The sequence below is a fragment of the Barbus barbus genome (assembly GCF_936440315.1).
Source record: "Barbus barbus genome assembly, chromosome: 20".
Classification (NCBI taxonomy): Eukaryota; Metazoa; Chordata; class Actinopteri; order Cypriniformes; family Cyprinidae; genus Barbus; species Barbus barbus.
Window position 1 is genome coordinate 14,460,517 of NC_136748.1, and position 21,002 is coordinate 14,481,518.

Consider the following 21,002-nt stretch of genomic DNA (forward strand, 5'->3'; position numbering starts at 1 on the left):
GAAACATTTATTTCATTACATAGTTGTCTGAGGGGGCTTCTGTAGCTTACACTTTGTGATAGAGGGTCTCTGCATTACTTTTTTTAAATTATTTTTTATTTTTATTTCAGTTACTAGTCGGTACAGCCCTAATTTTCGTTGTTTCGTAGTTGTACTCGTGGTACAGAGTCTCTTTTGTGTTTTGGTTTGTCTCTCAGGTCATTCACAGCCTTGTTGATGTTGTCTGTGTTACTGATATTTATAATTTGAAGATATGATGATGAAGATATTCCAAGCTGTTTATCAGAGAATCTATTTGACCTGTTCAGCCCAACACCCCTTTACACCGGTGTATACAATCAAGACATTTACTGCACAGAAGCTATTTACACTGCAGACCTTTATAGTTTCTGATGAAGGTCCATCTAATTCAACATGTGTATACATTTATTAATACACTGTATCACAATAGACATACAAACAACCACTTTATTCTGAAGGCACATTGTTATACTGTATTGTATAGTGAGTATTCATTTAAGTTATGTAAAAATGGTAGCTTGAAGGTTGGACTATTTTTGTAATAAATTCAGACTCAGTTTATGTAAAAATAAACTTTATTTGAATTTACATACAGTTGAGACATTAACCCAAATGAGTTGTGTAAAACTGGAATAATTAGCAGCATTGTAGCAGAATAGTAGGAAGACTGGTAGGAAAGTAAACAATGTGTTCTGACATCTGACTTCATTCTGTTGGACTGTCCAAAGGCCATTTTTATTGTTTGGACCCTGTCTGGGGTGGTGGTGGCACAGTGGATAAGACACATGCCTTTGGTGTGAGAGACCTGGGTTCGAATCCACTGTGAGACACCAATGTGTCCCTGAGCAAGACACTTAACCCCTAGTTGCTCCAGAGGCGTGTGACCTCTGACATATATAGCAATTGTAAGTCGCTTTGGATAAAAGCGTCAGCTAAATGAATAAATGTATATGTCTACAGCTAAATTACATGCTGATACCTTGACCTTTAAACAGTAACACTCTATTACATACATGGTGAGATTATTATTCAAGTGAACATACAAAGTGATAAATAAACCATTTTGTGTTTATTTTCACATTGTGTTTTTAATGTGGAATCATACTGGTGACAGAAACCCTAGCATTAGCAGGAACCTCTGGGGCCAGTGAGGTTGAGAGAGGAGCTCTAAAGACAGTTTTTCTGCCTAAGCAATTTCTCTGGCAGGCATGGCATGAATCTCTGCATCATCATGAGAGGAACCTTTGTGGCAGACATGACGTGCTTCAGTGTGACCCGGTTGGTTATGTCAGGTGTGACTGGAGCTGTGGAGCTGTAGCAGGCTGGTACAGGGACCTGTTACTTGACCTCTTTGACCTCAGCCTTAGGCTGGCCTTCACTATGACTTCTGGAGTGTCCCGGACAGGATCTTTTGAGACCTGGTTGCTCATAGCAGGAAGGAGCATCAGTGTGAGGCCAGTGGCAACTCTGAGTGACCCCATTATTATGAATTAAAATATGATTGGATGGTGTAGTACTTAACTAAGTAAAACTATTTACATTATACATCCCTAGGTGAGTAGTTCCTCAAGGCGCAAAAACTACCGCCTCAAGCCAAGGCACCAGATGCAAACAAGACTTGTCAACCACGCAAGACGCAAAGGCTGGAGGGATGGAAGGTCTAACTTACCTAACTACAACTAAACTAACTATTTACAATATGTACACATCCCCAGGCAAGTAGTTCCACAAAGACTAGTGTCTCAAGCCAAGGCGCCAGAAGCAACCAAGGCTTGCCAGCCCCGCAAAGACGCTTAGGCTGGAGGGATGGAGGGGCCACTCGTGTCAGCCTGCCAGACACAGGGCTGACCCTCTTTTCCATGAATTATAGGAGGACCTGAAACAGAACGTGTGAGCATTGAGTATATTGTTGCAACAGGTATTGAATAGTAACAAAAGGAGACTGATGTCAATGTTGAGAGAATCAAACCAAACCAACAAAAAGGCAAAAAATAAACAAACGACCTAATGTTAATATATAAATTTTAGCTTATCTTAGACTTAGTACCTTGAACCAGTCGTGGAACAGCATCTCCTCCACATGAAGCCTCTGTTCTGGGTTGCTCATCAGGCAACCTCAAATGAAATGGCAACATTCTGTGCAGAAAGTTGGGAAAAATGTCTGATTATTACCTACAACTTCACACCTGCTTTGTAAACTTGGAAAGATTCCTGCAATATCCATTAAGCCATCTTTTATAAAGCCACTATCCTTCCTTCTCTGCTGTAATGATTTTCTCACCATCTGAGAAGCCTGGCTGGAACCAGACATTAGCGTCCATCAAGCTGATATCGCTGCTGTTCAGGAAAAGGCTGGTGATCATGGCGAACTGCAGCACGCCTAGCGACCACACCGTTGCTTCCTTCCTGTGGTACTCGCCCTTCTCAAAGTACTCAGGAGGGCAGTACATCGCTGTCCCTGATGGCAAGAGTTTACCACATGATACTCTGACTGAAATGCCATTTAATTGTAGTCAACGTTAATATCATGATGTGTCACATACCAGAGTAGGTGTTGTAAGAAGAGCTTTTCAGGAGGTCCCCACAACCGAACTCAATCAATTTGACCTCCAGGGTCTCCGTGTTGACGAGGAGATTTGGCATTTTGATGTCCCGTTGGAACATCCCCCGGGAACAGCACACGGCAGCAGCGTCAATCACCTGCCACATGAAATGACGTGCTAACTCCTCACTAAAGAGGTCGCCATGATATAGAGGTGCTGGCTGCTCTAGGACATGATATACTGGTCTAGATGGTCCTGCCAGTCCAGCAACTCTATGATGTGGCAAGTGTTAGGGCCTTGATTGGCCATGACTGTTAGGGCCACCTCTAGGGGTACTGGTCTGGGATGGTCAGGCTAGAAGAAGAACAGTTTTTATGATGGTTAGATGGAAGTGGATTCTCAAACAAGGAATTAGTCTACTGAAATATTTTAAAATGTCATAAATGCAAACAGTGACTGAGATGAGATGACACAGGGAGCACAGTCTACTTACAAGGCTGATGTACCGCACATTCTCCGTATTGGCTACAAATTTCACTGCGGTGAAGGCCGTCCGTGCACCGGGTCCCCTCAAAGACAGAGCCGAATCCTCCTTCCCCCATGTTTTGGTCGATGGCATATTTCCAGCAAATGTGGTCTATTAAAACATAATTATTTTAATTTTTTATAATTTAATAAAGCAGTGTGACATGCTATATTCTAAAACTATTTTAACATGGCTTCTAATTGTCATATAATTATTATATTTTGGGTTTTGACAGTAAACTCACCCTCTATCTTCGTGATCTCATTACAGTCCAGCTGTCTCAGCAGATGTGATGCACTTGAACCTGCTGACGGACTAACTGGACTATCCTGATCTTGAGGCTCGTTGACCTCCATTTGCTGGTCCTCGGCACTGGTGTAGACTTCACCACTGGAAGGAGGCTCCTGGTGATCATTGTCCTCCATAGTACAGACAATGTCCTGTAGAGAAGTCTGATCTGAAGAGAGGAATATCAACCAAAATCATATCAAATAAATATTGCCTACTCATATTAATTATTAATTTCGGGGTACTTCTGACTAGTTTGAAAAGTTAATATGATACTATACTACTATATTATACAAAATTAATTATACTATGTCATCTAACTATATTACGACAAATAAAGTATAAGAAAGACATTTTTTGCTGAGTTAACTGGGTTTTGCGTTTGTTATTATTGTGTGTAAATGATTAAGAGACTTTTGTAAAGAGCTTTGGTGATGAAAACATGTCATTTACCATCTGAACACCTCCTGAATGGTCCGGCGTCAGTGTCCTGGTCCACCTCATTCTGCTCCACCTGCTCATCCTGAGCTCTGGTGGATTTGTGGCGAGACAAACAACAGAAAAAGTAGGCAAGCCACCGGAACCAACTATTTTTCTGTTTTCTCTCGCCCCTTCTCCAGTCCGCCTCCTCCCTCCCTCACAATTTCACCCACCGCCTTGTGGTCGGTGGGTGAAACTGGTGCACGGGGGATTGACCTCGTGTACACACCCCATCACCTCCTTCCTCCACCTTTTTTCTCGGAGAAAGTCGCTGTCCCATATTCACCACACTATAAAAACGCCAACTGTAAACACCGTTGATGATAACTACTCCTTAACTCGCCAAAGTGAACAGGTGAGTTTCTCGCCTTTATAGTCCTGTCCTGCGAGCAGAAGATTCTAACAAATATTAAGCAAAGTATCTAATGATGAATGATCAAAGCATGTACACATGTATTAAAAATAAATGTCTGCAACATATTTCTTTTATTTGTACCTGTTGTATTCATTAATGTTTCGAAATGTGGAGTATTTTTAAATAAAAAAATAAGAGACATGTTCACTAGTGAACTTCAAAACCTCACCGTATATAGTTTGCAGAACAGTGTTAAATGTTAAGTAAAGAAAGGACAAAACACAAGATAATTACCAATAAAATGGTACCATTTTGTTCTTTTTATTGTAAACATTTTGCAATTTTCACATTTTTATAAACATATATGATGGTATATTAGCAAGTGCATTTGACACTGTGTGCCAGGTAAAGTTTCACTTATGTGTGGCTGCATGTTGCATATGGCCATTTAGTGGGTCAGTCAGTTTTTGCAGTGTGCTGATCACTGGTGTATGTGTGTGGTTGATTGTTCTCGCAGCTTGATGTCCCCCTGTCCTCTTCAAACGGTGGAAGGCAGTAAAGACCATACAAACGTCTCGCTAAATCATCTGCCTCCTCCACCCCTTCGCAGCTCTTCTGCCAGCTCTGGGGAATGGAGTCAATGCCATAATGTGCCCCCGCGATTGCCCCTGCCATGCAAGCAATGGTGTCAGTGTCACCACCCAGAGCCAAGCTGTAGGCTATTGTCCTCTCCAGTCCTCCGAATCGCTCTGGCAGCCCATCCCGGGGCTCCAAACAATGCAGCACGCAGAAGATAGCAGTGGGCACAGACTGTAAGGCAGCGATGCCATTCCCTAATACAAAGAAAGAGTGTCAACTTCAAGAAAAACAGCATAATGCATTTCTAAATGATCAGATCAACGCTAATCAATAGTAATCAACACTAACCCAGTTCAGATATGACCTCCTCAATGCTCACATTGTTTCTGTCCATAAGTTCTTTCACTCTGTGCAATCGTGAGCAATATGGGAAATCTGATAAATTGAGTCTGTGGAATAAAACAAAGTAGCTAAGAATCCATAGACCAGTGGTGGGGAACGTTGATCCTGAAGGGCCGGTGTCCCTGCAAAGTTTAGCTCCAACCCTAATCAAACACACCTGAACCAGCTAATCTCTGGTTGGAGCTAAACTCTGCAGGAGAGTGGCCCTCCAGGATCAATGTTCTCCACCCCTGCCATAGACAGTAGAACAGATAGTTCATCTAAAAACAAAAATTCTGTCACTTCAAACCCGTTTTATCTTCTGTGGAACTCAATAGAAGACATTTTGTAAAATGTTTTTTGTCCATAACATGAAAGTCAGTGGGGTCCAATATCATTTGGACAGTGTTAATTTAGTTTTATTTATATACCATTATAGTATTTATTAATATTTTTAATAAATGTTTATATTTTCAGCTTTCATTTAATTTTTATTTGAAGTTTTAGGAAATTGTGTTGTGTGCTTTTTTGTTTGGTAATTTTGTTGAGGGCCTTTTTATTATTTATCTTTCATTTATTTTTCATTTCAGTTTTAGTAATTTTAGTACTAAAAGTAGTAATTACTACTTCTTAGTTCGTAGTTCTTAATTTTTCATACTATTTTCAAATTTTCAAGTAGCTTTATTTTAAAAACTGAAAATAATTTTTATTAGTTTTAATAGTTTTAGTTAATGATAACAACACTGCATGGACAAAAAACAACAACAACAAAAAATGGTTTAAACATCGAACAAAATATCTACTTTTAAGTTCTACTGAAGAAAGAAAGTCATTCAGGTTTGGAACAACATAAGGGTGAGCAAATGATGACATACTTGTTGTTTTTGAGTAAACTATCGCTTTAAGAAACATACAGCTGAAATTTGTTCTTTTCATGAGTTCACTTACGCTTTAGCATCAAGCTGGGCTGTTTCACCTTTTTCCATCTCCTCCATTTCTGATATCAGTTTGTTAATGAATTCTTTTGGCAGAGCCAAAGCGCCTTGGAGAGACAGATGGACAGCAAGGGCCTGCAACGCTGCCCCATTGTAGCCCAAAGAGCATGAGTGTGTTAACATTGCGCCAAGCCGAGAGTACTGCCAAAAGCAAATGGAAGGACAGAATGTTAGCCTGGGACAGTCCAAAGCCTTCCAAAGACGATATAAATACATATAGACCACTTAACTTATTGATTGCTCTCGGGATGTGAAGAGACTTTCAACCAGCATAACAAAACAAAAAATTTGAGAACTGTATGTTCTTCAGTAAAAATGTTTAAGAAAATGTTTTGATTCATTTTACATGTTGATTTATGTGTTTTTTAGATTGATTTAATATATTAATAATAATTGATTCATTTAAAGATGTTTGTTTAAGCCATCTTGAGGCCCCCAGGTTGAGAACCATTTATATGAATCCTCATTATATAAGTCTAAAGCTATTGCTGGCTGCACTTCAGACTTTTTATGACTAATTCCAAATGTCAAAAATGTTTGAAGTCCAGAATGCTACTAGCTTAGATTCGACAATCAGATGACTATTTACCCTGCAGACATCAGCACGACTTTCAAAGGCCAGGGCAAAGGGTGCCGCTCTCATGGCACCTCCGTTTCCAAAAGAACCGCGGCCGCCAAACTGAGCCTGAGCCGGCTGGAAGACGTCCTTCAGATGGGGAGACGCAAGCTTCCGCAGTACCTGTATGACACCTGAGCCGTAACCTCGCCCCGGAGCAAGGTTATACTCCTTTGCAAATCTGGAATCAAGTAAGATGATCAGGAAAATCTAATCCTTGCTTAAAAGGACTCTTTTAGCCATTTCCAATGATAACATGCCTTCGAGCCATGTCTCGTTCATCAAACGCCATCCTGGTGAGGAGTGAATCTGCAACGCAGCGCATCATGGCTGTGTCATCGCTGTACTGAAGAATTCCTGGGAAAAATGTAAATGAGATGTGTAATTAACAAACAATTAGATTCATAGTCAAAAATGTTTGTACAAAAATGCATTCTTTTTATATAGCAAAAATGGTGCTTAATTTAGAGGTGAACGCTACCTGAAATCCCTTCAAAATATTACAGCATAAATATTATTGAAACAAAATATAGAACATTTATGTCATGAAAAATGTTACTGCAAAGGATCGCAAATGTGACCCCTACATGAGGAATACCAGAGGGTTAACAAAGACTTTAGGACAAGCAAAAGTATATTTCATTACAGTAAGACTGATATGGCCTAATAGTGATCTCAAAGATAACATACAAACTAAAGTAAATGTGTTCATTGTATAATCGCAAAATACGGAAATACTCACCATCGCCCCGTGTTTCATCCTCCAGAGCACTGAGATGCTGAAGGACTCGATCTAAAGGCACATCCACAGCGCCTTCAAACTCACCGCCTATACAGTCGCCCAACACCGAGCCCACCAGAGCCCCGCGGAACCGGGACAGCATCACAGGCGCTGCTACACGCGCCGCAGCCGACATTTCTCTGGCTGTATCTTTATGTAAACACGAGCTGCACTTGAGAAATCGTTTCAGACGGGCCTAGCATGAATCTAGCACAGTGATATCTGGGGTTTGTTACGCTGGAGGGCTGTTGTCATTGTGTGACCCGCTCCTTACCGCAGCCTGTCAAATATATACGCATCAAGATTCATCAAGCTATTCGCGAATATAATATAATTTCGACCAGTTCACTAAAATTACTTAACCTAACTTTGCTGAAACGTTTGTTTCTTTCTTTTTATTTAATTCATTTATTTCGTTATTTAACGAGAGATTCGCTGCGCGGACCTTTGTAAACAGCTATGTCGCGCCGCTGTTGATGATCTACGTTTTTATGCCTGCTGATTCAACAAACTCTAGATTCAGAAATAATTAGAATCATGCATATAAAACCGTCATAAACAATTGATTTATACTTTGTTATTTGGTTATAACTGATTTATTGCGCAGAATTGATCTTTGTGGTTATTTGTGAATCTGCGGATTTGAGAATGAAGGATAATAAAGTAGGAAGTTGCGTTGCGCGTGACGCACGCTACACTTTCTATGATCTGTATATCATATGCTTTTTATTCAGGATAACGATGAGAACTGCGAATATTGGCATATGTTTCCGATATCTACGTATTCTAATACGTTTGCGCAGCTGTGCTAGTGTTCAAGAGAGGAAAAGGCGGTAGACTGAAATTGAACAGACGTTTTATTGATCAAAATCAGACGATCGAGGACATCTCATTCATACCGGACGCCTTGAAAAACACGCAGCAAAAGTCAGTGTAGCATTTATTTCAATATTAACATAGCAACTAAGAGCAACAAGCCAAGTAAATTACTGAGAGTTCGCAAGGTTTCTCGGGGAAATACAAGTATTGTAGGCTAACGCTAAGTTACACCACTGAAATATAATATTTTTATTCATCTCCCATATTTTTAACTATTATATCACCATTTGCCCTTAGGACGTATATATATATATATATATATATATATATATATATATAAAATAAGTTGTAATCTGTTGCAATATATAAAAAAGTTGTAATCTGTAAGCTTTAATAAAAAAAAAGCCCTTAGACATGAAAATGCCTATAGCTGAAGAAACACTCTTCTAATTCTTAACTAATTTCTAAACTAACATTGTTTGTTTAATTGCCACCAGGTCTGGAAACACGCTTGTTATGAATCCCTGGGACCCCATTATCTATACAGTGACACCTGCTGCTAAGATTTTAGCCAGATGTGTAACATCAGGCACCATGACACAGGTAAACAACGCTTCATTTTGAGATTTTGAAATGTTATGGTGGATAATGTCAAGCATTTGTGTTATGGATCTTATAGGAGGAGCTTGATGCTCGCCCACAGGATTCAGAAGTCTTTTCCACATCTTTACTTGAAGCTGAGCAGCTGAACAGAATTAGACATGATCTTGATCAGGTTGAAAACAAACTTAATATTTTTCTGATTTACAAACCTTAAAGGGATTGTTCATGCAAAAATGAAAATTCTGTCATTATTTAGCCTACTCGCCCTCAAGTTATTCCAAACCTGTACAAGATTCTTTCTTCTGTTGAACACAAAATAAAGTATTTTGAAGAATGTTGGTAACCAAACAGTTGATGGTAGCCATTGACATCTATAGTATGGAAAAAAAATACTATGAAAGTCGATGGCTACCATCAACTTGGGGGTGAGTAACTAATGATTTTTCATTTTTGACATGATTTTCTTTCTGTCATCCACTCGCTCAAGGCTAATTTAGATTTAGAGCTGCTGAAGCTGGAAAGAGACAGTGCAGACGTCACTCACACTCATTACCTCAGTAAGTGCTGTAAATGGAATCATGCACATTTGGTTCACAAAATTGATATACTAGAAGACTCTAATTTGACTAATGACTGTTTCGTTGTAAGGTCAAAGGTTTGCTTCCTTGCAACAGTTCACATCCCACCTTCAGGAAGTGTTGCGAGAACAGACAGTCCTACGAGAGAGACTCACAAAGCCACTTTGTCAGCAGAACCTGCCCATTCATGCTGATCTTCACAGGTCAGATGCATTTAATGTGCCACTCAAAGAAGGTGGTTTTTGTTTTAAATAGTAGTGAATTGCTAACAGTATTGATTACTGTTTATGACTGTATGTACAGATATGTGGTAGAGCTTATGGGGATGGTGGTCGAGTTCATTCAGAACTTGGAAGTGAAAATTAAGATGGTTCAAGCAATTCCAAAAACTGACAGTTATTTGAGTAATTTGGTAAGTGTGTATATATACAGTATATATGTTTTTTGATTAAACAACAAGAATATGCTTGTTAGAACAAAAAACATACAGACCTGTGGAGATTAAATGTTCATATAAGTATGTGTTATGCTTTGGAACCAGTGTCTATATGTGATTTACCTTTTATTCTAGCAAACCTGTCATGTTTATAATGTAAATGCATATTCTAACGGTTATTTCTGTTACTCCTCCCCATCAGAACAGTGCCATAACTCAACTGCTGGCTCAGGGCACTGAAGTCGAAAACCTGTACAAGCAAGTTCTTAAGCGACGAGGCTATCTGCACACCAACATTAAAGACATGTCCAGTTGATAAAGAATTTCACAATGTTCAAATATAATGACACCTACCATTTGTTCAGGATACTAGTGAATATTAAATGAATAAAAAATAACTAAAGATCAATGACTAGATTTAGTATACATTTTTACAGTTTTGTATTCTGTATCTGTATCTTCAAACTATATAACATTCATGTTTTGTTTCATATTGTCTCTATTTTGTGTACCTACTGGTTGCTGACACAGGCACATTAGAGAAAGCCGATTTGATTTGTTTTAATTCACGGATTACATACGTATATACTGAGACAACATGTAGACGTGATTCATTTTATGTGAGTTTTTTTTTTCTTTTGTATGTTTATGTTAAATAATAATAAATAAATGTTCCACATTTAAAATCAAAATCTGGTTTCATTGCTGGTAACCAGCATTATGTATTTTATGATTTGTGCACTGTATACTTTACTTTTGCTATTACCTTAATATATCATCAGTGTAAAAAAATTAGTGAACAGCAACATACCTGATTCATCAAAATAATTTTGGACGTAATTAGCCTGGTTGCTTGATCGTCAGCAACTGCAGTGGATGATTTTTAGGTGGAACAACTTAAAAGATTTGATTCTGGCTTTATATTTTTTGATATAGTATGTCAAATGAAACTATAAATTCAGCACAATAATGTTTGCTTTTGCTGCTTTCCCCTCTCTTCCATTAAGAGCACTTTCTGTGTAATGATGTGTTTTGTACACAACAGCTCCACCTACAGAGCAACTTGCAGTTAGTGTGATGTTCAGACATTCATTTCTAGAGCAGTGGTTTTCAACCAGGGGGCCAAAGGATGACTTAACAGTATTTAAATGAATAAATTATTATTAATACATAAAAAAACCCATAAAATCAAAATAAACAGGAAATAACCTGGAGCTTTATCTCCTGAATCTTGCTTTTGTTTCCCTTCAGACTGTATCCATGCTTTTTAAGAAGACTTTCAACGTACCTTAGTGAGAAATATGGTTAAAGTAACATTCAAAAAACAATTTTACTTACATGAAAATCATGAAAGTAAAATTGTTTTTAAGGAATGAGGTGTAGAGGTGTGTCCTTGGATAACTCTGTACCTCAGTGCTGGGTTCCAGTGCATAACGCTCTTGTAGGAAATGCTGTAATTCTGGACCCTTTGCACCTAAAGTACTCAGGGCTTTACAGGCAGCAATGTGCACACTGGGCTCCTCCTCGTGATGTACAGCCCACATCAGCTCCTGGAGAGCTGGGTTCATCCAACCTATTTTCCCTAAAGCTTCATTTATATAATAATAATTCCTTAATGCAGTTATAAAAACAGTAACATTCATTATTAGACTCAAAATGGCAGGACCTTAACTGATTAAAGAAATAGCTCACCCAAAAAATTATGTTTGTTGAAATGTACTCATCCATGTTGTAGATGAGTTTGTTACTCCGTCAGAACAGATTTGGAGAAATTTAGCATTACATCACCAATGGATCCTCTGCAGTGAATGGGTGCCGTCAGAATGAGAGTCAAACAGCTGATAAAAACATCACAATAATCCACAAGTAATCCACACGACTACAGTCCACCAATTCATTTCTTGTACATTGAAAAGCTGCGTGTTTGTAGTAAAAAAAATCATAAGTAACATGTTTTAAATTTAAACCATCACTTCTGGTGAATAATCCATAATAACATCTCCTCCAGTGAAAAAGTTGCCTGTTGTCTTCTCACATCAAAATCCATTGACATTTGTTTAGACCTGCTTTGGACTGTTTTTGTTGTGTGCTTGATCTGTGCATATTTCTCTCCTGATTCAGCTGAGATTATGTTTTCACTGGAAAAAGCAATATTATAAATAGAGGACTCATATTTTTGCTGAAAGCAATGGTTGACTGGAGCCATGCTTTTATCAGCAGTTTGAACTCTCATTCTGATGGCACCCATTCACTGCAGAAGATGCTAAATGTCTCTGTCAAGATGAAGATCGTGGATGGCCTGAGAGTAAATCAATTTTCAGCAATTTTTTTTTCTTTTCACACTTACCATTAATAGCTTCCACTTTCACCTCCCACAATGGATCATTCTGCATCAGGTTAATTAGCTGATCCAGGACCTGTGAACATGTTTTATGTGGTCATTTGAGTGAACCCTCAATTTCTTTTATTGTCCGTATGCCATCAAAGATCTATTGTGCTTTACTTCCTCACCAACTGGTCATCCATCATTAGAGATGCTGCAGTCAAGCAAGCTTGTTTGCGCACAGTCACAAAGTCATCATTAAAGCACTGCAGGAAAATAGGCAGTAGCTTGGGTGTCATAATATTGAGCTGACCAATGAAAATCAGCGCTTCCACCTGCCAAGCAGCTGGACCTTCCTCCAGCTTCGCACTGTGGAGATATTGCCTGTAAAGAATCAACTAAATCCAAACCCTCTGATATGTCTGTTGGGTAGAGATAGTCTCTGGCCGCATCCATTTTACTCAGAGCCAGTGCTGCAGCGTGACGAACGGCACAGTTCCAGTCGTACAACATCATGTATATCAGTTTGTTGCAAAGATCCTGCATGAAAAGCGATAGTATTTTCTACAACCATTAGAGATATTAGATATGTAGATGTCTGAAATTTGGAATTACATGATACCTTGTTTATTGGACTTCTGAGTTGTGCAATGCTAGTACAAGCCTGAACCCTTGTTCTCCAGTTAGCACTGTTTAACTCTTCTGCCAGAAGACAGCGCACTAGTGTCTGGATGGGAAACGCCATGCAAAAGTTTTTTTGCAAAATAAATTATTTTATTCAGCAAGGATGCATTAAACTGATCAAACAGTTAGGACATTTATAATGTCACCATTTGTTTTCTATTTCAAATAAATGCTGTTCTTTTGAACTTTGTATTCATTCAAGAATTCTCAAAAAATCATGGTTTCCACAAGAATATTAATTGGCAACATTGATAATAAAAAACATTTATTGAGCACTAAATCAGCATATTAGAATGATATCTGAAGGATCATGTGACACTGAAGACTGGAGTAATGCTATCACAGGAATAAATTACATTTCAAAATTGATTCAAATATATTAAAAAGTCAGTTTAAAGTGTAATAATATTTTAATATTGTAGTTTTTACTATATTTTTGATCAAATAAATGTGGCCTTGGTCAGCATAAGAGACTTCTTTCACAAACAAAATCTTACAAACCCCAAACTTTTAAACAGTGGTGTCTGAAAAATGATTTTATGTGAATAAGATGAACTAGTTTACCTCGTGCATGCATAAATTATATAATATTTTACTCAAAAACACTCACAGTCTTGCTGCTAATGTTGGAGAGAAGCATCATAGACTGCTCGTGATCTGAAGGAGCGTCTTTGAGAAAGTGCTGTGACAGGAGTCTCTGTATGACAGCTTGACTCTCATCACCGTCTATCGCCAAGCACTGTGCTGCCACCCAGCTGTCTGCACCTGTGCCAGAAGGGTCTGAGTCATAACATATGATGGTCATTTAGAGTCAACATCTGAGTAGAACAGACAGCTTTACCTGTGACATTAATGTTTGTTAGTAATTGAAGTTATTTTAATTGACATTTTTAGGTTTCAGGCATTGGTATCCTTCCACAGACCTTGCTTCAAAGTGCTTCGTAGTATGTCTCTGGCGTGAGCGTTTGGTGTCCTCATGGCATACTGGCACACTGCAGCAGCCATCTGAACTCTCTTCACTGGGTCATCAAGCGCTGAGACAATGAGAGCCTGCAGCTCCTGAGGATCTGCCTTCAATTTCCATCCCTTACTATGTTGACCTGAGGAAAGAAGAAATAAGCTATGACTTTTTGAGTAATATTATATAATATTATTTATTTATTTAATGTTTTAAAAGGGTTTGCATATTATATACAGTATGTGTGTGTGTGTGCAATAATTTGATTAAAAAATACAGTTAAAACAGTAATATTGTGGGATATTTTACAATTTAAAACTGTTTTCTATTTGAATATATTTTAAAATGTCATTTATTCCTGTGATGGCAAAGCTGAAATTTCAGCAGCCATTACTCCAGTCTTCAGTGTCTCATGATTCTTCAAAAAAAAAAAATCATTCTAATATGCTGATTTTGCTGTTCTAGAAACATTTCTTATTTTTATCAATGTTAAAAACAGTTGTGATGAATAGAAAGTAAAATACAATATTTACAGTATTTGAAATATGTATTTTTAGTAGTTTAAAGTTCTTCAATGTTACTTTTGATTAATTTAATGCGTCATTGTTGAATAAAAGTATGAATTCTTACTGACCCCAAACTTTTAAATGTTATATTGTATTATGTTACGATATATTTTGTATGCATTGAAAAATGCTTTTAGCTGAAAGATTAACCTGCTTTGCCTGGGTCAAGCTCTTCTTGTGGTCCATTAATTGCCCCCAATGCACAAGTTAAGATGGCCTCCAGCCGCGCTGGGTAATTAGGGTCACTAAGAGCCCTTTTTAGGCCCTTGATGGTCACTCTCTGCAAGGGCAACTCTAGATGAAACAAATAATGATTTTCCAAAAGTGGTTTCCATGTGAGCAATCGATGCAAAAACAAATAAAATGTATGCAGGTATTCAAGGTGCTTTCCTGCAAATAACACACATTGTATTTCTATGTATAGTTAACAAATCTCAGCTAACGGAGTCACGTGACGTGCTCATGAACCTAGAGTAGAACTCCGTACGTTTGGCCTCTTTTTGCAGATTTTTTCGTTTTGTTTTAAGTTTTATTCATTGGTGGTGCTTTACCTGATGGCATGTAATCATAAACAGCAGGAATTGTCTCCATCAGCTTCTCCGATTAAGAAGAACTCCAAGCCACCGACTGCGAGCGATATGATGGACAAGATGGCGAACACTGTTACACACTTTGAGGACATTCAAAGAACCAAGTTGAAGGCGATGTGGAACGAGTTCGCTTCTCACATGTCAGTTGTTCAGTTGCTATGCTCTAAACTAGATCTTCTTACACTGGAGATGAAAGAACAAAAGAAAGTTGTTGCAGATCACGATAGGCGAGTAGCAGCGCTCGAGCAACAGGTTGTGGACTTACAGGATCGCAATAGGTGCAGCAATCTGCATCTGGTCGGATTGCCTGAAGGTTCCGAAAAGGACGACCCTTTGGGCTTTTTGAAAAGATCGCTACCGACGTGGCTCCCGTCTCTGGAGGGCAAAGAGATTGAAGTGGAGCGAGCGCATCGCGTGAACACAAGGCTCTTCTTAGATCGCGCTAAACCACGGGTTTTCATCTTTAAACTGCTGCAGTACACGGACAGGGAGCTCATTCTGTGCGCCGCCAGACTTCATGCCCCGGTGAAAACTTCCGATGGAGCAACGTTGTCTTTCTTTCCAGATTTTTCTCCGGTCACCGCAAAAAGAAGAAGTTAGGAATGAGATGAGAGACGCTGGCATCCAGAATTTTCTCCTTTATCCTGCAACGCTGAAGGTCATTCTCAATCAAGGTGAACCCAAAATGCTACACTCCCCAGAAGAAGCAAGAGATTTTCTCAGATCCCATTCATCCACCAACTCTCAGTGAACTTCAGCTGGACATTTGCGGTCTAATCGGAGAAGAGATGCTCTAAATGGTTAGGTGACTGTGTCTTTCACTGTTCACTTTAATGTTCACTTCTTAATTCGTAGTTCATTGTACATACATTATCGCTTACTGATTATATTTTATTTGTTTTAGTTGTATTCTTTATCTCTCTTCTCTTGTTTTTTGTTTTTTACATAGAAATACTTCCTAGTCAATATGTGACTATGGGGCCTGTTGGTGCTACAGTAATGTGCAGGGTTTTGTTGACGCCACGGACCATATTAAGGGGTGCTGGCAGATCAAGGATTGTTCTTGGTTTGATCTGCCATAGTTCATGGGAATGTGTTTATGTTTTTTTAATGGTAACGGGGAGGGTGGGGGTGGTTTAATGGCAGACTCAACTGGTTTTATTTTCAAACTTGTATTTTGTCTTATTATGCAGTAATTCTGTTTGATACCTATGACCGACCTTAATATTCTGAGTTGTAATATTAATGGCCTAAATGGCCCTCACAAACGTACAGGTTTTCTGGATTTTTTGCGAAGAAGAAAGATTGATATAGTGTTAGTTCAAGAATCCCATTTGAAAGAGGAGGATATACGCAGGTGTAATAATAAGTTTTATGAAGTGGTATCTCACTCATCTTCGGATACTAAAACCAAGGGTGTCCTAATATTGGTGCAGAGGACTTTAAATATTACTATTTTAGATAAAGTTTGTGATACAGATGGTAGAATAACACATATAAAAACAATAGTGGAGAATATTGTATTTCTCTCAGTTTATGCCTCTTGTACTCCTGACCCTACTTTTTTCTCTGTTTTGTCAACCTATCTCTTGAAGTTTTCAGATTTTGAAATTGTATTGGGTGCAGATACGAATTCTGTAATGTCGCATATCCTAGATAGATCTGGACCAAAGGAATCACACTCTCAAGATTTGTGTTCTGACAGACTTCGGCAATGTGTAACCTCATCCTCGTTGGTGGATAGTTGGCGTTTATTAAACCCTTCTGCTAAGTCTTTCACTTTCTTTTCTGCTACTCATAAATTCGCAAATTGACTATATTTTCATTTACTTCTTTATCTTCAGCTGTCCGTGATCCCGATATCTGTTCCTTATCTTTGTCAGATCATGATGGAAATTTGTGCAGATTATCTTTGATCCCTCGGCCATCTCGTGCCACTAGATGGCGATTTAACCCTAAATTGTTACTTTTGCAGTCAATTCAGAAATAAATTTGCTGAGTTTATTGAAATTAACCAAGGTTCAGTGGATGATCCTCGAACACTTTGGAATGCAGTTAAAGGATTTATAAGGGATAGCTCAATTTCATATGCCTCGTTCCTTCAGAAAAACCGACACAAAAAGACAGTTGAACTGGAATTACAGTGTCAGTCCTGTGTCTTGTTTTCCCCTCCTCTCGTGTCTCTATTTGACCTTCCTCGTTCCTGTGACCATTAGTTAATTAGTCCCGAGCCCCGTTTGATTAGTCCTCACCTGTTCCTTGTTGATTTCCCCATGTTTATAAACCCTGTGTTTCCCTGCCTCTGTGTCCGGTCTGAACGTCATCTATGTTCGTCTCTCCCCAAGCTCCGTGTTCCTCGATGTGGATTTCAATAAAGGATAGTATTTTGGAATCTCCTTGTCTCCTCGTTCCTCGTGCCCCAAGAGGGTTCTGACATACAGCTCCAGAATCTGACTAGAGATAATCAGCGTTGTTTCTCAGACAATACACTCAGTAAAATCATGGCGGTTAGGTCCGAACTCAATTCATTACTGAGATCCAGGACAGAATTCCTGATTCAAAGTTCCAGGCAGAATTACTATTTTCAAGGGAGTAGACCAAGCCACCTCTTAGCCCTAAGATTACGCAACAATGAAAAGTTTGAAAATGAACGAAAATCCCAATCTGGGCTCATTATGACAGACCCAAAAGACATTAATATCGCCTTTCACTCTTTATACATTAACCTCTATACTTCTTCTGCTGATGGTGACCCTGACTCTTCTGCATCTTTTCTGTCCAACCTTGATTAACCTAGGCCGTCAGATTCAGATTCGGAATACCTGCCTGAACAGATCTCTCTTCAGGAGCTGGAGTCAGCAATTTGATCTATGAACAAGGGGAAATCCCCAGGCATAGATGGCATTCCAATCGAATTGTATACTACTTTTTGGTCGGATTTAGGCCCCCTCATGTTAGATATGAAACATTTTTCAGTTACGCTCATTTCACCCATCTATTAATATAGCTGATATTTCTCTCTTGTTAAAAAAAGATAAAGATCCGACTTCCTGTTCTAGTTACCGGCCACTTTCTTTGATAGGGATTGATGTTAAATTATATGCTAAAGTACTCTCGTCGTCTAGAGAAATTTATGAATAGGCTAGTTCATCATGACCAAACAGGATTCATTAAATCTCGCTCAGCTTCGGATAATTTACGCAGGTTATATCATATTATAAATTCAAATAATAGTTTGTCCTCCCCTTGCGCAGTATTATCTCTAGATGCAATGAGAGCTTTCAATCAGATAGAAGGGAACTATTTATGGTCGGTTCTACAGCATCTGGGTCTAGGATCGAGTTTCATAAATATGATAAAAGTTCTGTATGCCAATCCAGCAGCCACTGTTCTCACAGGTGCTGTTTGCTCTAACCCAATCTTTATACATCGAGGTACTCGTCAGGGTTGCCCGCTTTCTCCTCTGTTATTTGCCCTATCCTTGGAACCCTTAGCTCAAGCGGTCCGACAATCTGAAACTATTTCTCCCATAAATATACGGAATACTCATCATTATATTTCTTAGTTTACTGATGATATCTTATTGTTTTTGGAGAAGCCGTCACATTCTGTTCCTCATGTGTTGAATTTACTTGACCATTTTGGATCTCTCTCAGGGTTTAAAATTAATTGGAGTAAGTCATGTTTACTTATCACCAAATGATTCATTGGAAATTGCTGCATAGGGTTTACTTGACTCCAATGAAATGTTTTTATATGAATCTGTTGTCTTCTCCTAAGTGTAATCTCTGTTCCCAATGAGTTTTAGGCACGTTTTTGCATTTTTTTTGGGGAGTGCCCCTCTCACCTTTTTGGACTCTCACAGGACCTATCATATTTGTTGGGTACTGAGATATGTTTGCCATTTGTTCATGAATGACTTTTAGGACTTCACCTTGTCCGTCCAACAAAGATCTTTACTGTTAGCTGCTCTCACAGAAGCAAAAAAATTGCTAGTCAATCGTTGTAATCCTCCTCACACAATGGACAGATGAACCTGGACGGTGTATTTGTTGGACATTATCTCAATGGAACTCTCTACTTCTCGTATACATGGATCTAACGTGAAAACTGTTAATTCATGGCATTCAGCTTTTAATGTTGTGTCTTTTCTAAAATCTTTGTAAAAAATATTTTATTGTTATTTGTTTATCTTTTTATATTAATTAATCATTTTATTATTATTATTATTATTTTTAAAGTCTACCAGGGGGTGGGTTCTAAATTTGTACAGCTGCTTTTTGACTTGTACTACTGTTCCACAGAATAAAATTCAATAAACAGTTGTTAACAAAAAAACTAATCTCAGCTAACAATGTTATTTTCGTGTATTTAAGTGTATTACTTAATAAACTTAATAAAAGTGGAATTTATTAATAAACTATAAATATAACCATGGCTCATAAGATATGTAGAGGTATAGCACACAGAGCTGTGAAAAGAAACACCTACTGATGTTGCAGGCATTCCTCCATTGATTAACTGCATAGTGAAATGTGGAAAGTTCAGCCACAGACTGCTTGGGCATCTCAGGGTCCTGTCCGCTGAAGTCAGGAGGTCTGAGACCCTGCTTGAGGTCAATTTCAGTGGTCTGATCCATCCATCGCTGTACCGCTCTCACAGCTCTACCAGTTCCTGCTAAAGCAAATGGAAGACAGAAATGTAAATACTTGAGGCACATGAATCTTACAGCTTTCCACGTCACAATGACATTTTTAACTCTAATACTGTACTTCAACTGTAAGTAAACAGTCACATTCAAGATATATGTGTAGGTCTACCTGAGAAGATCTCCTGTTCAGAGATGTTCTTTGAGACAGCACGTGGATTCAAGATATCCTGTAGCCGAGGGGCCTGTGGGATCTCAATGTGATTGGTGGTCACAGTGGTTGCTGTCATATTTAAGCGGTTCTGCACATCTGTGCTTACTGGAGAGAGCACATAACCTGGTATTCTGTTCAATAAGACACACAAATCCATAAGTGTGGCTTAGGCCTTGGACTAAGTAGGATGCATTAAGGGATAGTCCACCCAAAAATGAAAATTCACTCAACATTTACTCACCCGCATCAGTCATTACAAACCTGTATGCATTATTTTCTCCTGCGGAACACAATTAAGGAGAATATTAGTGACCAAACGTTTTCGGTTCCCATTGACTTGCACTATTTTTGTCCATAAAATGGAAGGGAAAACGAATGGAAACTGTTTGGTTACCTACATTCTTCCAAACATTTTCTTCTATGTTCGACAGAAGAAAGAAAGCCGTGCAAGATTGGAATGACATGAGATTCAGTAAAAGATGATAGATTGTTAATTTTTTGGTGGACTATCCCTTTAAGGGTGATGTATTTAGAAAGGATGAAGTAATGGTCCTTCCTTTGTTGTTACCTCAGCTGTAATAGTTGCCCTGTCTTATTTTGTGCAAACTCCTGCCACCTGCTGCTCTGGACTTCACAATCCTCTGTTGAGGATTCCTTCGGACAGGTGTGCAAATTCAACACCCTGAACGCATTTGTTATTTTAAACACATCATACATCTTGCTTTGATCACTAAGACTCAAGAAAGGTACCTTAGTGTTCATTACAGGAGTCTGTACTGAAATTCTGCCTTCTTCTTGGGTTAAACGATTGATGTTGCAGAATATTTCATTGTTCTCATGCCTCCTTATTTTCTTTAATCTGGTAACTGGTGCTAAGGGGCCTGTGGCATGAAAAAGCCAGCTAAAGTCAGTTTTTCTGTATGAAATGGCCCCCATCTCGTCCATAACTTCTTTGGAGAAAGAAAGGATCTGGCTTGCATTATTCAGAAGCTGTTTGTACAGACGGTCCTCTCTGCGC

The 21,002-nt window shown here is 38.7% G+C and overlaps 2 protein-coding genes and 1 pseudogene across 3 annotated transcripts; 1 reads left to right on the top strand and 2 right to left on the bottom strand.

Moving 5' to 3' along the window:
* Window positions 1-1,814: 1,814 nt before the first annotated feature.
* LOC306886723 (serine/threonine-protein kinase pim-1-like) lies at window positions 1,815-4,138 on the bottom strand (annotated as a pseudogene). The gene is made up of 7 exons: window positions 4,032-4,138; window positions 3,832-3,908; window positions 3,335-3,547; window positions 3,058-3,201; window positions 2,565-2,918; window positions 2,303-2,479; window positions 1,815-1,897 (listed from the first exon to the last, which is right to left on the bottom strand). The product of its transcript is annotated as a serine/threonine-protein kinase pim-1-like (transcript).
* Window positions 4,139-4,501: 363 nt separating this feature from the next.
* LOC306886054 (ADP-ribosylhydrolase ARH3) lies at window positions 4,502-8,062 on the bottom strand. The gene is made up of 6 exons (XM_079442915.1): window positions 7,527-8,062; window positions 7,045-7,141; window positions 6,758-6,965; window positions 6,122-6,309; window positions 5,141-5,241; window positions 4,502-5,046 (listed from the first exon to the last, which is right to left on the bottom strand). The coding sequence occupies exons 1-6, from the start codon at window positions 7,699-7,701 to the stop codon at window positions 4,670-4,672; spliced, it is 1,146 nt and encodes a 381-aa protein (XP_079299041.1). The 5' UTR covers window positions 7,702-8,062; the 3' UTR covers window positions 4,502-4,669.
* A 163-nt stretch (window positions 8,063-8,225) lies between these two features.
* LOC306886012 (HAUS augmin-like complex subunit 2) lies at window positions 8,226-10,966 on the top strand. Its single transcript, XM_079442863.1, has 7 exons — window positions 8,226-8,496; window positions 8,882-8,987; window positions 9,064-9,159; window positions 9,475-9,544; window positions 9,636-9,768; window positions 9,869-9,977; window positions 10,204-10,966. Exons 2-7 carry the CDS (start codon window positions 8,901-8,903, stop codon window positions 10,315-10,317), a joined length of 609 nt encoding a protein of 202 aa, XP_079298989.1. The 5' UTR covers window positions 8,226-8,496; window positions 8,882-8,900; the 3' UTR covers window positions 10,318-10,966.
* The last annotated feature ends 10,036 nt before the right edge of the window (window positions 10,967-21,002 follow it).